The sequence below is a fragment of the Colletotrichum aenigma genome (assembly GCF_013390185.1).
Source record: "Colletotrichum aenigma strain Cg56 chromosome Unknown KSG_Cg56_contig12, whole genome shotgun sequence".
NCBI classification, from domain to species: Eukaryota; Fungi; Ascomycota; class Sordariomycetes; order Glomerellales; family Glomerellaceae; genus Colletotrichum; species Colletotrichum aenigma.
In genome coordinates this window covers 15,657-36,536 of record NW_023500918.1, presented here as the reverse complement: position 1 = coordinate 36,536, position 20,880 = coordinate 15,657, and the positions used below count along the sequence as shown (strand labels likewise).

Sequence of the window (20,880 nt, the reverse complement as noted above, 5' to 3'; positions counted from 1 at the left end):
GAGCGGTTGCTGCGGCGCGAGTACGTCTTTGCAGATGCGCGTCGTTGGGGAGCCATTTGCGCAGGTTGAATCTCAAGGAAGACGGGCAGACGGGTGGTGGTGATGGACAATCAAAAAACGCAGCTTGACGTAGGTGGTGCGGGAAAGTTGGAGCGACGGATCGATTGGGGGCCGTCGCTGTGATGGAGAGTCGTGCCCGGAGCTAGGGCCAGGTACCTTACTTTAGGTGTGGGGGCGCTGAGTGTTCAGGGGCTACCCGCTGTAACGGCGTGGTGGGTCGCTGTCCGAGTCCCTGAAAGTGACGGCCTACAGTGGAGAAATCGTCATTTTTGATTCTGTTGGGGGTCGTTCTCCGCACCGCCTCAGGTACGTACCTTATCTTAAGGTTCCACCAGCACAGCGTCAAGTCCTTGGGAAACGCGCATGCTTCAACGAAGCTCATGATGATGAAAGTGATTTTGTTCCCAACGCCACCTCCACCAAAGCACACCTAAGGCTAGTTGTGTCTCCCGCTCTGTTCGGGGATCTTGTGCCTGAAAAGAACGTCGGCCCGAGCACTCACGGCATCAAACTTCCACGTGATGAATAAGCCAAATCAACCCGTCATTCGCGCTCTCAGGAATAGCTTTGGCTTGTTGGGAAATATGATTGGTGACGATCTCCACGAAAGCGTGGCTGTGATGCGTTTGGGTCGGAGCTCGCAACCTTGGCAGCAGAATCTTGGATGTCTTCAGATTTGGGATCCCTGGACTTCGGCCGCAGCCCTTGTGTAGCGGCGACAGAGGTGACCAAACTTGGAGTCTTGTTCGGCCGCCGTTTTGGCAGAGCTCGTACCGATTGTAAGTAAAACCAACGGCGAGTATTTTAAACTTGGAAAGTGTCGTTCGGCCGACATGAAGCTTGTGAGTTGACGAAGGACACAAGTGAATGAACGCTATTTTCATATGGACTTCGCAGCTCGAGGGACTCCATGATACATATGCTTCGTATTTGGAAACAAAACGACACTTTGAGAGACGGAGATAATGATTGCTTGAAAGCTGGAACTTGACTCGTGGTGTCGAAGATGTCGGTGAGACTTAGCGGCTCCCTTGGTGCATTATCGCGAGTTGCAGTGGAATAGACGACATTAAAGATAGGCTGGAAGAGGTTTGGCAAGAGGAATGTGAAATGGCTCAAGGGAAAGAACATGTGACGGGTCTCAGGGATTCTTGAAGTGCTGATAATCTGAAGTGAACTTAGAACAAATGCACTGTCAACTCAATGAGCAGTGTTTTGACCCTGCGAAGCGGCGCTGCCCGCACTGTTGTCTCCGGAGTGAGATGGTACCAAGTCGAGTAGCTGAAGTATATGAGCATCAAAACCAAGCGGTCCAATGTTGGCATCAACCTAGATGGTGTATATGCACACCTCCGGTCTTGATTGAGAGGTTGCTTCGGAATTTGCGGCGTTGGTATCATGGAGACATCGTTTCATGGGCCCCAGAAAGCCAAATTTCGCCCTACGAGGTGTTCTTGCACCTGCTAGGCTAAGACTCAAGGGAATGTTTCCACAACCTCGACCTTTCTGTTCGATTCTGTGCTTCTCTCGTTTCATTGGAAATGAGGGTCATTAGGCCACGTCGTGCTATAATAAAAGTTGGATTTCTTGAAGAGTTTTGCTAGTCGGGCAGTGTCTATACATACGTGTGTAATCAATCCGTAGCGTATTTCTAAAGCGACTATTATATTTCTCGCCTTCGTTATCGGTATTATCTATTATCGTCGTTTATTATTATAATAGTCGTCGTTGTTATTGTCGTTGTAGTTACTGTTGTCGTTGTCGTTATTATCGTTATTATCCTTATTATCCTTATTACTACTCCTATCGTTCTATCTATAATCATGGATTATAGGGGGACACTGCCCAGATAGCTAACGAACACTGCCAGACTAGTAAAACTCTTCTTGAATACTGACCACTATGGTCTTTGTTCACTTGAGATCAAATGGCACCTTCAGCCCTTGCATTCCATGTTTCACTTCCAGTACAGACAACGTGCTTGAGTGCTTTGTTCAGTCCCTCGTGCTGATTTACCCTTTTGATAGACATGTGTGCTTCAGACAAAGGCTTATTGATTGAATAAACTGTGTTGTTGTCCTCCATGAACAGGGGAATATCAAGGTATGAACTTTCTTTTTAAACTCAGTCCATTGCCAGTTTCTTCTTTCTAAGTCTCGCTGTATCTCTGGACGCATCAAGTCAATCTGATTCTCTGCATACCAGCTCACAGCTGTACATCAATTCCATCCCAAGACTGTCAAACTGCCACCACTCAAGTAATTTTCGTCCCGTATATAACCAACATTACCCAGACTATTCTCATCACATTATTCTAAGATGGAATCCATCGCCGAAATTATTTCCCGTGGGGTGGACTCTATCATTCTCCTGACTCATCCCCAGCACATCAAGATTGTCTACGTTAGGGAGTCGTTTCATTTTCAATTTGCTTGGCTCGTGGTTGCATTCACAGCAATCTTGCTTTGGCTCCTAATCATGTACAAGATCTCATGCTTGTTGATCAAGATCCTTGTGGCGGCTATCTTCACAATCTGCAAAATGTTCATGGCAGGTTTTGTCCTGGCTGCTATTGTTCGTTGGTTTGGATGGTTGTAGACGCAGTGTGGCTTGCGTGAGATCAATAGAATGATGTAAGTTGCTTGAGTAATTGGCATTCCTTCCTGAGACAGGAGTCAAGGATATATTCATGTTTTCCTGTGGCTCTCGAATACAGCCGGCTGGTAGGGTGGTCGCCAAGGACCTGAAAATGTGGCTTTAGTGACCAACCCTCAAGCGGCGCTCTGTCGGAGCGAACATCTGTCCCTGTTTGTACTTGGAACGACAAATCTATCCCTTGTGACCGGTTTCTGCCTGTTCATCGGCCCTCTCGTTGCCGAAAAGCCAGCGGCCCGATTTCTTCAAGCTGCAGGCAACACTTCATGACATGAGACTACCAAATCTAGATGTGCCATTGTTATGTCTGAATCTATGGCTGTCAGGGTTGCAGTCATGACCTTTCAATGGATCTCCTCAGACAGTAGCACCTTTCCTATGTCCCAGAGAATAATTGATAGGTAGGCTCAATGCTGTATCCTTCTGGACTCTGAATACGTCAAAGGGAGCCATTCGCCTGCTCGGGTGTGTCTGGTGTTCCCCCCCGGCCAGCATGTCTTCACGTCTGGATTGAAACGAAGTCTGAGCTGGGGAGCTGTTGAGTTATAGCAGACCATAAAAGATTTCATCACTCAGACGCTAGTCTGTAAACCATTTCCTTTATGACCTGATTGAAAACTTTAGAACATGCTAGATGGACGGCAATCGCGTGGCTCTCCAGAAAATCATTAACGTCCCACACCCACTTCTCGGCCACCCCCACATTTCGGCCACCCTAAAATGCCTCATCGAAAATACTCACCGCCATTTTCAAACTTGAATAGATTTACCAATTTTCACTCAATCATCACCATTCTTTCTGTGAAGCATAATAACTACCGAATGCGTCAGTATACAGAAGATGAAATTTCTCGGGCACTTGAGGCTATCGCAGCTGGTGCTAGCCTACGAAAAGCTTCATTACAGTATGGTGTTCCAAGAACAACTCTCCAATCTCGAATCCATGGCACCCAGGCAAGAGATATTGCCTTTTCTGATCTGCAAAGGCTTTCTCCAACCCAGGAAAGCCACCTGGCTGAATGGGTTCGAATTCAGGCTGCCCTAGGCCTGCCTCCAACCCATCAACAACTCAAGGACTTTGCTGAACGCATCCTACAGGTCCATGGAGACTCCCAGTCTCTTAGAAAGAACTGGGTGCAGTCTTTTATTAAGAGAAACCCATCTGTAAGGGTCCAAAGAAGCAGAGCAATCGATTCACAGCGTATCAATAGAGCTTCAACTAATGTAATCAGGCAATGGTTTAAGCACCTCGCCATACCTGAGATCATAGCCATCAAGGCCTCTAATCGATACAATATAGATGAGACTGGTATTCTAGAAGGCAGAGGATCAAATAGGCTTGTTCTTGGATCATCAGAAACTCGTTCTATCCGCAAGAAACAGCCTGGATCGCATGCTTGGACATCTCTGATCGAGTGTATCTCTGCAACTGGCAAGGCACTGCCTCCACTTGTTATATATAAGGGCAAGAATGTCCAGCAGCAGTGGTTTCCTCTAGATCTGACGCCATACGAATCCTGGAAGTTCACAGCTACAGAAAACGGGTGGACTTCAGACTCTACAGCTGTTAAGTGGTTAACAGAGGTCTTCATCCCTTCAACCCAGCCAGGGGACCCCTCAGAGGTCAGATTATTAATCTTGGATGGTCATAGAAGCCATGAGACTACTGCTTTTATGTATACATGCTTCAGGAACAAGATACACTTGCTGTTCTTGCCAGCACACACGTCACACGTCCTTCAGCCACTTGATCAGTCGGTTTTTGGGCCCCTCAAGGCAGCATGCAAGAAGGAGCTTGGATTACTAGCTGAATGGGATGCTGGTACAGTTGTGGGCAAGAGAAATTTCGTTATATGCTATGGTAAGGCGCGTAAGGCAGCCCTGACAAGCAAGAACATCATCAGTGGCTGGAAATAGACTGGTTTGTGGCCTGTCAGTATGGCTAGACCCCTCATGAGCCCTCTGCTGCTTGAGAACACATCAACCCCTGCTAAACCAGCTGGTCAGGTCTGCAAAGGGCTCTCTGATGGTAAAACAAGCGAAAAGTGGGCGGTAGATACATCAGAAGTCCCTTGGTCAACCCCTCAGAAGAGGGATGAGCTTCAGGATCAGTTCAGCCTATTCAGCAAGCTGGATAACGATGAGCATACGCAGCGCCTGCTTTTTCGGAAGGTTCAGAAGGGCTTTGATGAGAAGGCATACCAACTGGCAGTAGCCCAACGAAAGATTGAGGCACTACAGGCAGAGGTTGATGCCAGTAGGGCCAGGAAACGGAAGAAGGTTAAGATGAGCCCAAATTCGAAGTTTGCCGATATTGAGGCTATTCGGAGGGCTCAAATCGAGGCGGGCGAACTTGAAAGTAGCACAGATGAATCCAGCGAGTCAGAAAACCCTAGTGACAGCGAAAGTTGCATCGTCGTGGCATCATAATACATATAAATTTTAGTTGAAGTTGATGTGTATAAATGTGAGGGCATCAAAAGTGAGTGGCCGAAATGTGGGGGTGGCCGAGAAGTGGGTGTGGGACGTTATTACATCCAGAATGAAGTCTACAGCATCTCCTTTATTACATGATGAGAGATGCATCCGGGTATCCGTTTTCTTCACATGGCTTTTCTGTTCATAGCTGCTGACTTTTGCTTTGTGGCAGCTATATTCCTGGTCCTTCAATGAAATCATCGGTCGGCAAAGAGGCCCGGACACAACGACCGCATTTGCCGCGAGCGCAAAGTTCGTGATCTAACATCATCAACATTTGCAGTTGCGACGCAGAAGCTGCCCTTGAATCCACCAAAATGGCCATGTCAACGGCTCTGCCTGCGTCATCGTCACTCGCAGCAGTCTTCGCCAAGCCAAGCCGTCTGGTATCACGACTCTTTCGAGATAATCACTAGCCAGCGAAGCACCCACCAGATGTTCAAGGTACTTTACCGCGGCAAGCGTTTCATTCAGTTGGCTCATCATCTTCATTACCAGGTTCATCGCTATCCCCTCGGCCCTACCTATTCTACTTGATGACACGTGGTCTTCCGTCTTCCTGATCACCTTGGTCGCTCTTAGTTGGTTTAGTTGTGCCTACCAGACTGATGATCGCTCCAAGTTCCTGTCGTCCGATCGCTCCACTCATCAGCCAGACCTAAAGTTGTTCCAAGACGCAGTGTTCAGTGTTCCGGATGCCAAAGCTCATCATTCTGCGAATCCGCGTTTCAATTTGCGAGATACGTAGGTCAGACAATTCCTTTCTGATGCTCTAGCTAGACTCCTCCTCGAGACACGTTGGAGCGTTCCCGATACCGGCGCGACAGCGCATTCTCTCTTGCTGATACTCCTTTAGTGTGAAATTGTTCACTGCTTGATCAGCCAAGTTTTTCTGCCTTTGAGATCTCATGGCTGCAGTCATGCCGCTCAGAAGGCTCTTCATGAAGCCCTCAACTACACATCAACCATATAGATTACCGCGCCTTAAACGTTTGACTCTGTTGGAGTCAATCGGTCAATGACCCTAACCAAGGCTCATGTAATCAGCATCAACCAGGGAGGGGCAGACCCAGAAAGTGAGATTGAACACAGAGCAGAAATGGTGCAGATGAATGATTTCGAGGCAGCCTCTGTGCAAGACTCACTTCCGCTCTTTTCAAAGGCACCTGGGGACAAGACGACTGTGGCAAACGTATGTGGATCTTTCGCATTGGCCGTATGGTCAAGGGCAACAGCATTTGTGGGCCGGGACGACTGGGTATTCGTGGCTGCGTGGACAGGTAGCGTAGACAAGCAGCGTGGGCTAATAGTTGCTACCGGTTTGAAAACCATTCGCCCCCTTTTGATGTCGTTGACGTGGCCTTTGGGCAAATGCAGTCTCAGAAGTGACGCGAGCCTTCCATCCACCGCGAGAAGGACGGTGGTTCAACTGTCATGGCGGTCGCAAGTACGACCGGGTTGATGCACTGGGGCAAGGATATCCCTGGGCGATTCTTTGATATGAAGAATTGCTCGGCTCGCGCGATGATATCATGTAAGCCATGCCGGGTGTGTTCTCCCTGATACCAGAACCTGAGCCTCATCCCATTTAGAGGGTGTCTGTAGGAGAGACATGAAGTTGTTGTGGGATTTGGCAGGCAACACAACGGCACATGTGCGCTGGCAAAGTCCAGCCAGGCTGCGAGTTCTGCTGGAACCCATACGTTAGGATGGATATGACGTAGGGCTCAGTCCACGGTGGAGGAAACGCCACGGCGTCTCCAACCCATCATCAACGGCTTCTGATCGAAGATGTAACTTCCGGTGGGCCCACAGCTCACGTCTCTAATTGAGACAGCAGTACACATGGCCACTCGCACTTGACATGGAGCGAATGAGGCAATTAAGTCACAGAATGCATACGATGAGGAAGAATCGGGTAGGGCATTCCTTGGTCATTATCAATGCCCATGATTCCGTGAACAGCGTTTTTGTGCAGACTAGCGATGATGGCGACTATTGCTGGATGAGTGAAATGAGTTGGATTGGTGCTATTAATACTATCCATGAAGCTCAAAGTTGGCCTTGAAGCTCCGTGGAAGCTGACAGACGGTCCAACATTCTGCATGAGGAATGCCAGTCAACAAGGTTCGCCTCCAGGCGGCAAACTGCGAAGAAGAAAAGTTAGAAGGGAAGAAAGACGGCCCAAGATGTGGAGATATCGGCAAAACTACAGCCTGGAGTGCTGGCATCAAATGCTCGCACGGGTCTGCGATGGAGAATAGTTGACGCACCTGAGTACTAGGTAGTGATGAGCGTGGGATCAGAGTGGACGAGATGCCCTCTACGAAAGTCTGCGAAGAGATGTTACCATGGCAGGTCAAGAAAGAACATGCTTATTATATGGAGCTGGTAGATACTGTTGCGGTTTATATCAAGGGGCGGCGCGAGCGGGATGGACCTCAGATGGTATGATGACGATGGTGCCTGAAAGTGGATGCACTGTGGTGTCTTCGTAGGAAAGATTAGAAGGTTCGATTTTCACAAAAGGCAGTGAGAGACTAACGAAGCGTTATCTCGGAATTGCCTGCAACACACTGAATGGCCCTGGTGCCTTAGTTCATTAGCGATAGAGTGGTTAGAGAGTTACAAAGCACCCGTGTCGTCAATTCGGTCATGACTCCATACGTTCGTTCTACGACCATTGTCCGCAGCCACTACCAAGTAGGGCGACCCATCTATTCCCGTGCGATGTCCACATCCAGAACAGCTTTTGATAGAATACAAACAAGAGTTCAAGCTCCTTTGAAAGTAGGAATACAGCGAGCAGCCAGCCTGGGGGTGAAGCTGCCCATCGCCTGGACGGGGACAATTAAGACAAAGGCAGTGGCTTGCAAGGCCAGCGTAAGTAACAGACGAATCGAGGATAAATAGACGAATCGATCGTGTCATGTGAACCAAGTGTTATGACCGTACTTCGTCAGGGCCGTACACAGTGGTATGCAACATGGGTAGTATTGGGAAGACTTTGAGGCATCTAGGCCAGTAGCCACAGCGAATGCCTGACATTATACCACCAGCGACACTGGAACTTTTCTAGAAACAATCAAGCCCGCACTTAAAAGACACTTGAAGGAGAGGCGCGCTTTGCTGGAAGCTTGGTTGACTCCAGCAATGGGTCCAGTATCATCCCCGAACAGGAGTTGTATTCTCACCATCTTCGCCCTACGCCTCTGTGCCAACGCGCTTACCCGCCATACCTGTCCGATTCTGGATTTCGTTCTTCCCTTCGAAGTTTTCTTCTTCGCAGTTTGTCGCCTGGAGGCGCACCTTGTTGACTGCCATTAATGGGTTGTGGTAGTGTAAAGAGGGAGATGCCTGCCCCCTGCAAGCCGATTCGCGCTCTCTTCATATAACCCCATAGGTGGCCATAGAGGTTTCTATGTGAAGCCCAGGCCATCCCGGTCCTCGAATATTTCCCGTGAGAGTCCGATTCTGGATCGCAGCAACTTTGTACGTAAGTGTGGCCAGAAGCGACCCCCGACCAATGAGGCCAGTCGGCGAAACAGTCACCCTTGGCAGACCATTCCGCCAGAAAGAGCATCCTGAGTCAGGGGCTACTGAACTTCTGAAAGAATATGCCCCTGGAGAAAGGCCTTGGAGTCTGGACGCGGTAAATTATTTGACTATGATTAGTGGCGTATCGGCTACACACCAGGGGGGGACAGAACACAATACCACTCGCTGCGTGCGTTCAGTGTTTAAGCCAGGCACCTAGCTCTGGCGTCAACATTCGCAGAAGCGGTTTGATTCTCTGTGGCGATGGGATGGGATCAGATGAGCGTTGCGGATTGAGAACCTCGATAATGTCCGATGCGGTCAGTCTCAGCGTCGCGAGAGCACAGACAGCACTGTCGTTGGCTGTTGCGTACTGACACTTGTACTGAGTGTTGAAAGACTCGATGAAGTGGCTTTCCTCTACCATCCACGGCCTGCTTGTCTAAGGATTCGCCCTTGAGAAGAACTTCAGCCTTGAGTGCCACAAGTCACAAGTGTGTGATTCCTCACCTTTTATCATGTATCCAGAGAGCAATCTGGGTTCTCACAATGTTTAGTTGCATGCGCAACTCGTCTTCAGAAATCTTGAGCTGAGCATCTGTTGTTCTGAGGGGTAGTTTGTGCTAACCCAAGTCCATGCAAAGCCGGGTAACGTAGCCAATCGCTTCTCAGGAGTGATCCAGCCGCAGCTCCAGCCGCAGCTTCGTTCCTGCAAGCTTGTATCACTCACTCGCCTCCAATACGAAGACAGCATCAAGTCTTGAATGGCCTCAACGGAGCTTGAGACTTGCCGAAAGTTTGCAATTTGCACCTTCTCTTCTTCGCTGTACAAGGAATTATGAATGGGTGGATTGAATACTTTAGCTGTAACAATGAGAATGACTATGAGCAAGAAGGAAGATTTCCCTCGTACATAGGGATCTGTGTACAACATGGGATCAAGGGGTCAGATGAGAGATTTCATGTTGCTCATGAAGCCATGAAATAAAAGAGGCTGCAACATTTTGGCTAACGGGCCCCCTTTGGATGGAGTTGTCACCCATCCTCTTTGATCTCGTATTAAGTGCTGCTTCGCCGCTGTCTACACTGATGAGGGCTTTCTTCAATGAATGATCGCCTATGACAGTATGATGCAGAGGATCTGGCTAAGTAGAGTTCTCATCAAACCGTGGTTGAGGTTGTTTCCCGGGCTATTCAAACTCATGGGTGACGGTATCACTTCCACAGGCTCCTGTGTGCGCCTGCTTCGGCCGCCCTTATTTCTCGGCGGCCAAGGGACTGGAAATGTAGATCGACAAAAACTCGGTCTCGTCCTTGATTGTGATCGATATTTTTTAATGGCAAATTCGATATTGGTACGTCGCTAGCTGACCTAAATCCTGGCTTCGTTCCTCATTTTGCCGAGCGAAAGGTATATGGCAGTGATTCGCGTACATCTCTCGCAGATTGATTGGCCCACAACCATTTAGCATTTCATCTTTATTGCACGACATCTGAGTTATGCGTGCTTGCTTTGCAGCGGCAGCCGGCTCGAGTCTTTGGTCGATTCACCATGTGGCATAGCGCTGAGAGCACTGAGAGTAGCTTGGGGTGCCGCCCCGAACGCCGTCTCATTCTGCATTGTGGTGTAGGACTGGCGGAGAGCGGTAATGAAAGATCAAGAGATTTCAACGAGGGGCACTCGCCGGTGTTTTAATGGGTCACTAGCGTATTTCATCGTTATCAGCCGCCCCAGCCCCTTTTTATGAATCCATCAGCCGCCGTTGCAGCCTTATCTTGGCTGTCGAAAATGCAAAGGCCCATAGCGTTTTGCCGAGACATCAATGCTGCCATGTGGCCATGGCCTTGTGTAAGAGTGTAAGAAGTCCTGGCAGGATGTGATTCTTTCGAACTCTCAGCAGAATAGCACCTATTTTCCCATTTTCTTTAGAGATAACAACCGATGCAAAGCCCCCAACGTTTTTGCTTCCGCCGCAGACAACCATCCAAGGCCCTCTTGAGATACCAAGGATAGTCAGTGGTCTCTGGCAACTTGCTGGCGGGCACGATAAAGAGGTCGATGTCGCTTCGGCTCCAAATATCAGGGACTCACTGTGGCTCATGAATACGCGAAAATACTGTTCAGTATCTGATAGCTGTTATTGCAAGATTCAAGCTCGGACTGGAGGCATTTGATATGGCGAATCATTATCGATATGCAGGTAATTACACCTGCCATGGGCCAGGACACAACGATATTACTAACACCAACGCGGGAGCTTAACCAGAACTTGTCATCGGCTTTCACAACAAGTCCAACAGCCCAGCGTTGAAGACCTTCACGAAACGTTGTTCAGAACGGCGTGAAGACATTCAAAAATGGCGATGAGGCGGTAGACCTGGCGCTTCAGCGAATGCAGCAGACACGACTGGCGTTGCTGGAATGTGAGTATATTGTCCGTTTGGAATCACTTGTCCCTGGGGTTGACCGGATGCTTGAGACCATGCATGGGACTGCAAAGACACCACATGGATCAATGACCGCTGTTATTTGCATACACTGCAAGAAAGGGGCAAGATAGATCACTTTGGCCTCACCAATACCGACGCGGCTCATCGAGAGTTGCTGCTCAACACAGGCTTCAACATTGCGACAAATCAGGTCCCCTGCAGTGTCCTCAATAGCCGCCTCGTCCGCAGCCGTTTGAACAAGTTATGCTTGAAGCACTATTTTAGTAGACAATGCTTGATGGCTTCCTTGGTGAAAAGTGGCCGAACCAGCCTGTGTCTACTAATATGGACAATCCGAATCGGAGCTTGCGCGAATATTTGCGTTTGTCAAAGCCGACGGGGGTTCGCAACCTTTTCAGGCTGTATTGAAAGCCCTAGATCGTTACCAGGTGCCAATATCAGCTGTAGCCACGCGCCACGTGTTGCATAACCCTTCAGTCAACACAGTTACTGTTGGCAGTCGGCTCAGTCCACAGTCCAATGGTGTTGTACTGAATAACCCGCAGGCGCTCTCTTTTCGAACCAGATGAGGAAGATATGACCTGGATGAGTATTGCGCAGGAGGGCCTGAGTCGCCTGACCGACCTACCGGGAGATTTGGGTGATGAATACCGCCGCCCGCCTTACCTTACAGCCTCTGGAGATTGAGCGATCATCTGTAGGAGACATGCGAGCTTGAAGCTGTCGGAATCGCCATCAAGGATGCAAAGAAAGTATGAGTATCTCACAGGAAGTATCTGGAAGCCCATCGCACTGAGTCTCATGCGTTCGAGATAATCGCAGCCGAAAATGTTCGCTGACGTTGCCGAACAGGAATATCGCCGCGCAGTCTGGCCGGGAAACCAGGTTCACGTATCTGGCACGACTGCCAATTCGCTGGTCGCTGAGTTGCCCAATCTAGGTGGAATATTAGCCTTGAGCCAGACTGTTCGGAGTCTTGACACAATCCAGAAACGCTCTGAAGGTATTAGGCTCCTCGATGAGAGACTTGGTGAGAACAAGGACTATGGTACGGAATTCAGAGTATTTTGAGGCAGCTAGTTGAGCTCCCTGATGGACAGTGCGCTGCGAAGGCGCTTTTCAGCAAACACGCTTCTGGCTATTGGCATTATCGGTGACAACATGCTGGTGGAGATGGATGCATGGGCTGAAGTTGGGTCGGGCACTCATGGTGCGTTCAAAATTCAAGCAGAATGAATACAATTAATAGAATAATGCCATGGTCCGCTCAAAGAGAATTAGGCCATATATGCGTGTGATCAACGCTGACTGAGAAGAATGTGGGGGGCTGACACTCTCAGGTTCAAAGTAAGGACGCTCGCCAGCGCTGACTGAGCGAGATCCTATGCGAACTCTAAGATTATGGCTAACATGGTCAGGAGTGGCAGCGTGATGATTGCACCCGTCATCCCAAATAACCAAGCCATTGATGTTTTCCCAATGCATGCGAACCTGAAGATCGTGGTTCTTGAGTACAAGGTCATGCCCAGTGGTCTAATGGCCTAGCGGGAAATGAGTCCGAGTTCTTCTTGAACTTCCTGCTTGATGGCCCATGCCAAAGACACTTCGACATCCTCTAAGTGGACTCTTGTGGATCAGAGAATTGTGTCCTTCAATGGAATCGCCAGTGTTATGGAGGGATCCAGGTGCCTTCGAATAGACCTTGAATCCCTGCCGTTGGGCGGCTTCCTTGAAGGAAGGTTGGGCAATTTTTGTGGTGAGGGTTTCGAATAAAGATCGAAGAGGCTTAGAGATGCGGTCATATCCAATATCTCATGGCCGGAAGCCCAAAGCGTATCTCTGCCGGTCGACGGGAGCTTGATCATACAAAGAGCAGTACAGTCGCTAGGAACAGTCTCGAAAATAATGTCCGAATGCCACTGACGGCCTTGGGTTTGTGCTTTAAGCTGCAAGAATCGCTCTTCGTAGATCTTTGTCATCTGCTGTCAGGATACAACACTGATCTGGGGATCATCGCCTCCAACCTCGCGCTCTGCGTTACCGACAGGTTGAATGTGCAATCTAGAGGCAGAAGGCTTGCCCGTCAGCTCGCCAAGACCCTGGTCAAGCTCCTTTTGCAGCTCGTTGTCTATTCCATCCTGCTTGCAGAAGAATACAAACCCACGCTGCGCGACTTTTGGTTGGTAGTATATCTCGCCGTGATTGAACTTGGAGCGGTGGGCTACTTACTGATGATAGCCAAGTCGCGGAGCAGCGCGTCGGAATTGGGTACTCGCATCCAAGCAGCAAGGTCTATGTCCACATACTCCCGACCGATTCCTGGGGTCATTTCAAAGAACTTGACTTCGTCAAGGGCGCTGTTCAGTTTGAGAGGCTCGACATGATCTGCGAGCAGTGTTGGCGTACCAAGTTCTCCGTCGACAACCTTTCTAAGCTGTTCGGCAGTGGGCGTTGGTAGTTTCCACAGCTGATGGTGACATGTTAACAAGTGAGGGATGGCAAAGTATGTGTTCCTTTGAGCCTGAAGTTTTAGTTTGAGTATGGATCTTTCTCTCAGGCATCAAGAGTCATTCAACACGACTTGAATTGCACCTTCTTTCCGGGGAACTACCCGCGTTTTGTCACGTTGCTGCGTCGGTGGCGAGCGAGTGGACACCGAGACAATTGTCTGTGGAAACTCGGGGGATCCAGCCTGCGCCTCGACGGCCACCGAAGAAGAAAATGAAAAGACCGTCCGCCCTTAGCGTTGCAGAAAAGTCACGTATGGCTTCCGGCCGGCGGATAAGATGAGAAAACGTCGAAGGTGAACCGGCTCAGAAGAAAAGACCGGCGGGCGCAACTTGATGTGGCGACCTGGAAACCACTAGCGACTCCCGAACACCGAGTGCAGATAGCGTTCTCAGTTGTTTAACATTGGTTCAGCACAGATGTGACACAGTGTTGAAGTTGACAATGTGTCAGGCTACGTGGATATCAGTCCGGCGTTCGCCTCGCTTGACGGAGGAGTGTTGTTCAAGATCAGTGGGACAAATACGGTGCGCAATGTTGAATGATTCAGTAAAGATGATCAGCGAGACTACGGACCAGTACAAGGCCCAGAACGATGGCTTAGGGTTTGAACGTCAATACTGAAGCTGCTTCGAAGCTCCAACCTTGTCCAACCACCCAGCCTGTCCACATCGATTGGACTCACGAGGAAGAACGCTGGGCAAAGCGAAAGTGAGAAAAGCAGATCAGCTGTCACGATCAACTCTTTGAAGTCAGGCTAACATATTTCAAGATTCGATTGGATGGTATTTCCACTGCCGGTTCTCGGTTTTTTCTCGCAGTAAGTTGGCCGCGCAAACAGGTAACTTAGCTGTTCCAGCAAGCGCATCTGCTGGATTCACCTGACATATTTCTCTCCTGCAGTGCCCCTGCCTTGAATTCAACTATGCTGAAGACCTGAACCTCAATCGACATATCGTTGTAAACGGTCAGACTTGCCTGTATATCATGATTGCTGCTTTTGAGTTACCCTCGAACCTCCTCCTGCAACATATAGTGTAAAGCTGTGGATTCCCTGCCCAATGAACCTTTGCGGTCTTGCTACTCTACGCGCGGAGACCAAAGGCACAGCCCGCTTCTACGGTCGCCGAATCTTTTTAGGCATTACTGAGGCAGGTTTTATCTCCGGTTCTGTCTGTTACATTTCAACTTTCTATACGAAAATGGACTTGGTTGTCAGAGCTTCATTATTCTAAGTTGGAAGTTATCTGGGTAAGGCCTGCATCATCACTTTGGTCTGATGGCCGCGCTCGACCTCAGATACGCGAACCTTGAACCCTATTTTAGGCTGCTCACCCCACGAGAGGAGCACATCCTCAATAATAGGATCATCATGGACAACCCAGCCAAGAAGAATGCATCTTAAATCCGTGCTGCCTTCAAAGATGTTGTTCGCATCATTGCCAACTGGAGATTATTGACCCTCTTGGTCTTCATCACCACTTATGTTGCTTCTATCACCTGCATGGACACCTACAACTCGCAAATCACGAAATAAATTGACTTCGACACCATCAGAGCAAACCTGCTGGTGAGTGTTGCCACATGTACTGCCATTCCTCTTGTCTTCTTGAGCGGGAAGATGGCCGCTGCCAATGGCAGATATGGCATGTGCATGCCGAATTTCCAGATCCCAGATCGTGTCTTGAGCGATGTCTCTCGCCATCTCCAAGCCGAGGGCGATGCGGGTGTTTGCCCCAGATGTGTAGTCTCCCAGATCTTCATCGCAGTGGCATGCCCTCTTTACATTCAGGGCCTCGTCTGCGTCGCCTCAAACACTCGGACACCTTTTCAACTATCGGTGTACTCTGTTCTTTATGTCGTGTTTACCAACGAATCCAACTCTTTTGCTGCACAAACTTTCTGAGCTGAAGATAAGCCTAAATATCTTAAGGTCTTCATTGAAGTGTTGAGCCTGCATTCCTTCGCCGTTGTGTGGGTAGCGTTTGGCATCTTCGTCTTGTATGCAAAAAAGAATGCGTTGGGTGACGCAGGCTTGCTAGAAGCCACAGCCGAGGTGAAAATTGGAGATGACGACAACGCAGCGGGTATGATGGTCTCAAAGGAGTTCCGATACGTCTACAACAACCGCTTCCCCTGTACTGCTTATTCACACCAGCATCCACCGTTGTACCGATGGAATAATACGGTAGTGTTTCTCCCTTTGTCACTATTAATTAAGTATTGCCACTTGATCCGCATGCTGACGAGAGTAATGTGTTGCGTTGCAATCTTGAGTGCTCATATGATTAGTTGTTTGCAGTAAGGAACGTTGGAGATGAGATAATGCCCGGCTTACATTCAGCCTCTCGTTATCAAATCAACATAAGTATCAAGTGTATGTGTAGGTCGGTCATTTGCGCGTGAAGAGCATCAGCGCTGAACCGCAAATCCTCGAAAATTCCTCTTGGAAAGTATATTAAGATCTTTTGCTCCACCTGCAGTCTAGAAGTTCTCTATGATTGGATCGCAGCCTTGGAGCTCCGCAGGTTTTAATAATACTCTAGTGACTGTTTGTTGCATTATGCTTGTACTAACAATCTGGGAAAAAGCAAGTCTATCACCCAGCTACGACTTCCCTCGTGTTTGTTGATTGGAAGAATTTCGACTTTGAAGCTGGATAACTTGACCTGCTTCCATGATATTGCGCTCCTCTGCCTGTGCCGAGACCTGCTCCTCAACAATCAACGATGATCATGCCTCCGTTGAGGCAATACTGGTCCTCCGGATGGGACAATCCTAGAAGGGAATCCGCCGCACTATCCGTAGTAGCACATAAGAGACACGGATCTATCTCGTGCATCTCCGAGTTATGTCAACCGATGGCGGCGGACAAAAATCGGTGCTTTGATCGTCCAAACTCTGAAGCGAGCCACTCTGATGGGAACAAAGCTGTGGTAGACGGAGTCGTGCAGAATATCACGTCAGCCTGCTGAAGAGTGTCCTGCAGCTGAGCTTGGTGATCTCGCGCTGATAAAGTACTGGAAGCCAGGACAGAGAAGTTCAAAGCGGTTGATAATGGTGATAGCCTGAGATCGCTGTACCACGGAGCACAGGCGCAAGTTGCAGATACCACAGCGCTTATTTGCCAGCGCCAAAGATCACGATACGATCTGTCCGCCTCCGGTGTTGAAGTAACAACGTCGAACGAAAGGCAGTCCGCAACGCTGTGACCTCTGCCGTATTCACGAGTCCAACAGCTACATCCACCCTAACACAGGCCCGGAAGACACCACAGAGACCTTTGGTCTGGTCAACAGCTGCGATCGTCGTTTCAGAGGCCCAGTCGCCATCTTAACGGATGACCCGTGCCATAGAGTTGCAGGCATGAACAGTGTGGTAAGGCCTTCGGGCCTTGCGACTTGCCGAGAACACTGATATTGCTTTTTGTCGGCGGCAAAATACGACAGCATTGCCTCACCTAGTGCCTCCAGCAAAGCCTTCGTCTCTTTGGGTCCTGGTGTAGCCAATATCGCCTTTAAGCTATGGTCAAAGAGAATCATGAGGGCCGTAATGGGCCGTTGCGTTCTGGCCCGGGGTTTCCAACTGAGGTGTTCAATGGATTGCTGCCTCCTTGTCCCGCGAGGCTCTGCTACTTAGTACGCTGCACAATGAAGAGGTACACCCGGCCAGCACTGGAACTAAAGTTGTAGCCCAAACGCGAGTTTGTTGACAGCTGTCCCAAGCTTTCGCCAAGGCAGACGTCGATTTCATCAACGTAAGATTCTTGTCTTCGAGGCACTGGTGAAAGATAACGATAAATTCTCTCAATGTCAAGCCCGGTGGATTATCAGCCGGTGAAATGAAGTCCGGCGATTTCGTAACAGCGCAGAACTTTGGGTTCCATTGGGGTAAGCTACTGAAGGGATTCAAAGTCCCCCGCGGGTCAAAACAGGGAAGAGGGCGATGTACCGGTAAGCGGCGCGCCAAGGGCTTGCGTACGGATTCTAGAGCGATCCGGAGCCGTTGTGCGGGTTAGGCGGCCAAACACATGCCATCTTTCGGGCAGAAAAGGCGGGAGTGAATAGACAGGCGTCGCGAGCTTCGTGCGCAGCAATATGACTGTATCAGAACAAATCAACGAACAGAGCCGAACGGGAAGGGAAAAGGAAGAACAGAAGAACAGAGACGAGAAGAAGCACTCAGAAGGCAGGCAGAGCACGGTAACCGGGGGACAATCCACCCCGCAGGACGGCGGCGGGGTGCCTCCCAGCAATGTTGACTTGGACCTTTCAAAAGGTGACCTCTGCAGCCTTTAGCGGGGGCCGGAGTCGAAAATGACTTGGCAAGAATACGGGGAAGGCTGGCTTATTGGGATAAAAAAGGGTCTGGATGGTCAAGGTGGCTCCATGAAAAGCATTGCTCGGAATGAATGCTCCCAAAGTCGTGTCTCTCAAACACTTGAAGGCGCAATATGCTCAAGTCTCGCGCACTTTTATCATCACGACAACGTCGTGACTAGTACCGCACGACTCAACATACCAGGAAGTTCTCGGGCAAAACGACTTTCGTGACAGTCTTTGTAGACTTTCGTCAACACCCCAAAGCTGGCACCTCAGAACAGACCCACGCTGCTTTCGAGTACCAACCATACAGGGACAGCACGGCATTGAAGGACAGCTGCGGCAGAAAGATCTGTCACTGACATTTGCCGCTTTCCTGTAAAAACCGGAATAGCTGAGGAGAAATCGCAATCCCTCGCTGACCTCATGCTCTCGCATTTCGGCGAAATGGTCCGGCCTCGTGACTGAGAGTCCACTTTATTATTAACGTCAGACCTGATTGCTTCCCTTGATCCCCCCCGCACCGCCGGCATCCGGGTCCGCGGTATCCTGTGCCGGCAATCGCGACCCCGGTTGCCGCAAGATCCCCTCTACACGACCTGCGGTCTGACAGCTTATTTGATCCCTCCCCACCACAAGTAGTACGAGCGGGGATTTTCGCTGAGTGCGTCGTTTCCGTCCGCAGCCTGTCATAGATCTTTCTTGGTCAACATTGGCCATGTTCTATTGCCTGCATCCATGGCCCTTGCGGGGACAAGCACGATAAACAGCTGAAACCGAAATTTGCCGATCAGGTTCTCTGTGGTCATATTTAACCCTTGAAAAAGACGATGAACTTGCTCCGGTTCGCAACGATGCTGCAAACTCCACGAAGAAAGACAGTACGAGACACATCTCTGGTTTATTCGCTCGATTGAGGAAGACCGAAAGAACGCGCGTAGTACTATCTCTGCGTCAGCGAAGACAAAAGTCTGGGTGCAGTTGATGTGTGATCGGTCACCCACGTCTGATATAGTAATGTCTGAAGCCATACTGAGGCACACTCCCAGGCGTCTACGTACCTGCAGGGCGACATGTGACTGCTTCCCCCCACCGTCCAAAGTTGAACATGTCAGATGAGTGAAAGTATGCTCTGGACGCCTGTGGCCAGCTTGACAAGGACATTTTGAGTGCGCTGTAACACATGGCAACCGTTAATTCTGATGCCAAGTATCACATCTGTGCCATATGTCAGCAACTGTTCAGCACAGAACGGGTCCACGAGCAGTGTCGCCTTACAAAGCCTCCTGAGGGTAATCTCCCAGGGTCTGTAAAACATCAACTCAAGCTTCCCTGCCGTCTGTGATTTGTCGGGAACTCAAATACTCTACACTCTCTCCAGAAGACATTAGCAGTTGTCAGGGCGCCCGTTTAGAATAGTGTCACAACCAAAAGGAGTGAGAAAGCGAAAGAGCACGGCTTTCTAAGAAAATTATACGGAATTCCAGAAACAGACAGCCGCTTGCTATTATTCTGCCATGCCTGAGTGAATCCCCGACAAAGACCACATATAATGCTGTCGTTGTGGACTGCAAAATGGCCGAGGCAGTGACCCGGGGCGGAGGAACTAGTTCGGCTTACGATCATTGATTATCTGTCTAGGATTATGCTGAAGAGCTCCCTCCTTAATCATGTAGACCTAATCGCCAACCAGCGCGAAAAGATGGCAGGCCTTGGAGCCGCTGGTATGCACAAAGCTGCGTCGAGCGGAGACCTTGAACAAGTAGCAGGCTGCGGGCGCTGAACTGTACAACAATCATCGTGGGCCAACTCTATGCATCACAAACTAACTATATGTATTGCATACTGGTCATGAAAGGATTATTGACACAGCAAATCTCAGCACTGCTGTCCTAGGACCTCGGACATCTGATCCTGTTGAGGACGCCCTTCTTATGTATTCGACGGCGGCATGAGCTCGAACCAATGTTTCCAGCCATGGGTCCGCGTACAAAGCTTGACTTGCCTTACGCAGCAGTACAAGCCGACACCTTTCCGCACATGAACCATGTTTCAATCTGCTCTTTGAAGCTTGTATCTTGAGCCTGATACCTGGGGACCGACGAGCTCGGTGTGTGTTCATATGTCGCATGCGAAATATGATGACCAGTGGTGTACTGCCACCTCAATAAAAAGAGTTATCAGCACTTTGCCGTTTTCGAGTCCGCCGTCGACAAGGCCTGGTATCCTGCGGAGGTACGTCCCATGGATTTGCATTGTCTTTGCCAAGCCATCACCCGATTACCGACTTGTAGCATTGGAAGCCATTTGTCACCGGAGGCCTTGTCTCGATAGATACGCCAATGCGCGCGTATAGCAGAGGAGTATATACCATTTAATCGATGCGCGGCAGCCCTGTCTGATTTGAATTCGCGCCACCGACAATGCTCTGGAACGCAAAGCGCATCGCCGTCCCAGCCTTCAAACACAATTGATCTTCTTCCCTTGGTGATGGTATCTTTCCTCCTCTGGGTGTCTTTCGTTGACTTGGTAGTCTCGACCCATGGCGCAGAGCATACGCTGTCACTGTTCAGAGCATGACTGCCCACGATTGCTGAGCCTAAGGCGCCGCATTATTCTGTGATATACGCACTCGAAACGTCAAGAGAATGAACCGGCACAAGACGGGCTTGTGCTTGCAGTAAAGCCGCAGCAAAAGACAAAGTCGAGATCGTCCTCATCAACAGCGATTATGCCACCAACTTCCAAGCAATTTTATGCCGCTTCTCCAGCATTTTCAGAAACCGAGCTTCTGCTTCAGGTGTTGCTTCATTGCGGAAGAACCTCGCCCGTGTCCGATACAGACCGTCAATTTCTAGCACAAAGTCCT

The 20,880-nt window shown here is 49.6% G+C and overlaps 1 protein-coding gene across 1 annotated transcript; it reads right to left on the bottom strand.

Moving 5' to 3' along the window:
* Window positions 1-13,166: 13,166 nt before the first annotated feature.
* Window positions 13,167-13,510, bottom strand: CGCA056_v014978 (uncharacterized protein; the record flags this gene model as incomplete). Its single annotated transcript, XM_037330220.1, has 2 exons — window positions 13,167-13,354; window positions 13,411-13,510. 2 exons carry the CDS (start codon window positions 13,508-13,510, stop codon window positions 13,167-13,169), a joined length of 288 nt encoding a protein of 95 aa, XP_037171361.1.
* Window positions 13,511-20,880: the final 7,370 nt, after the last annotated feature.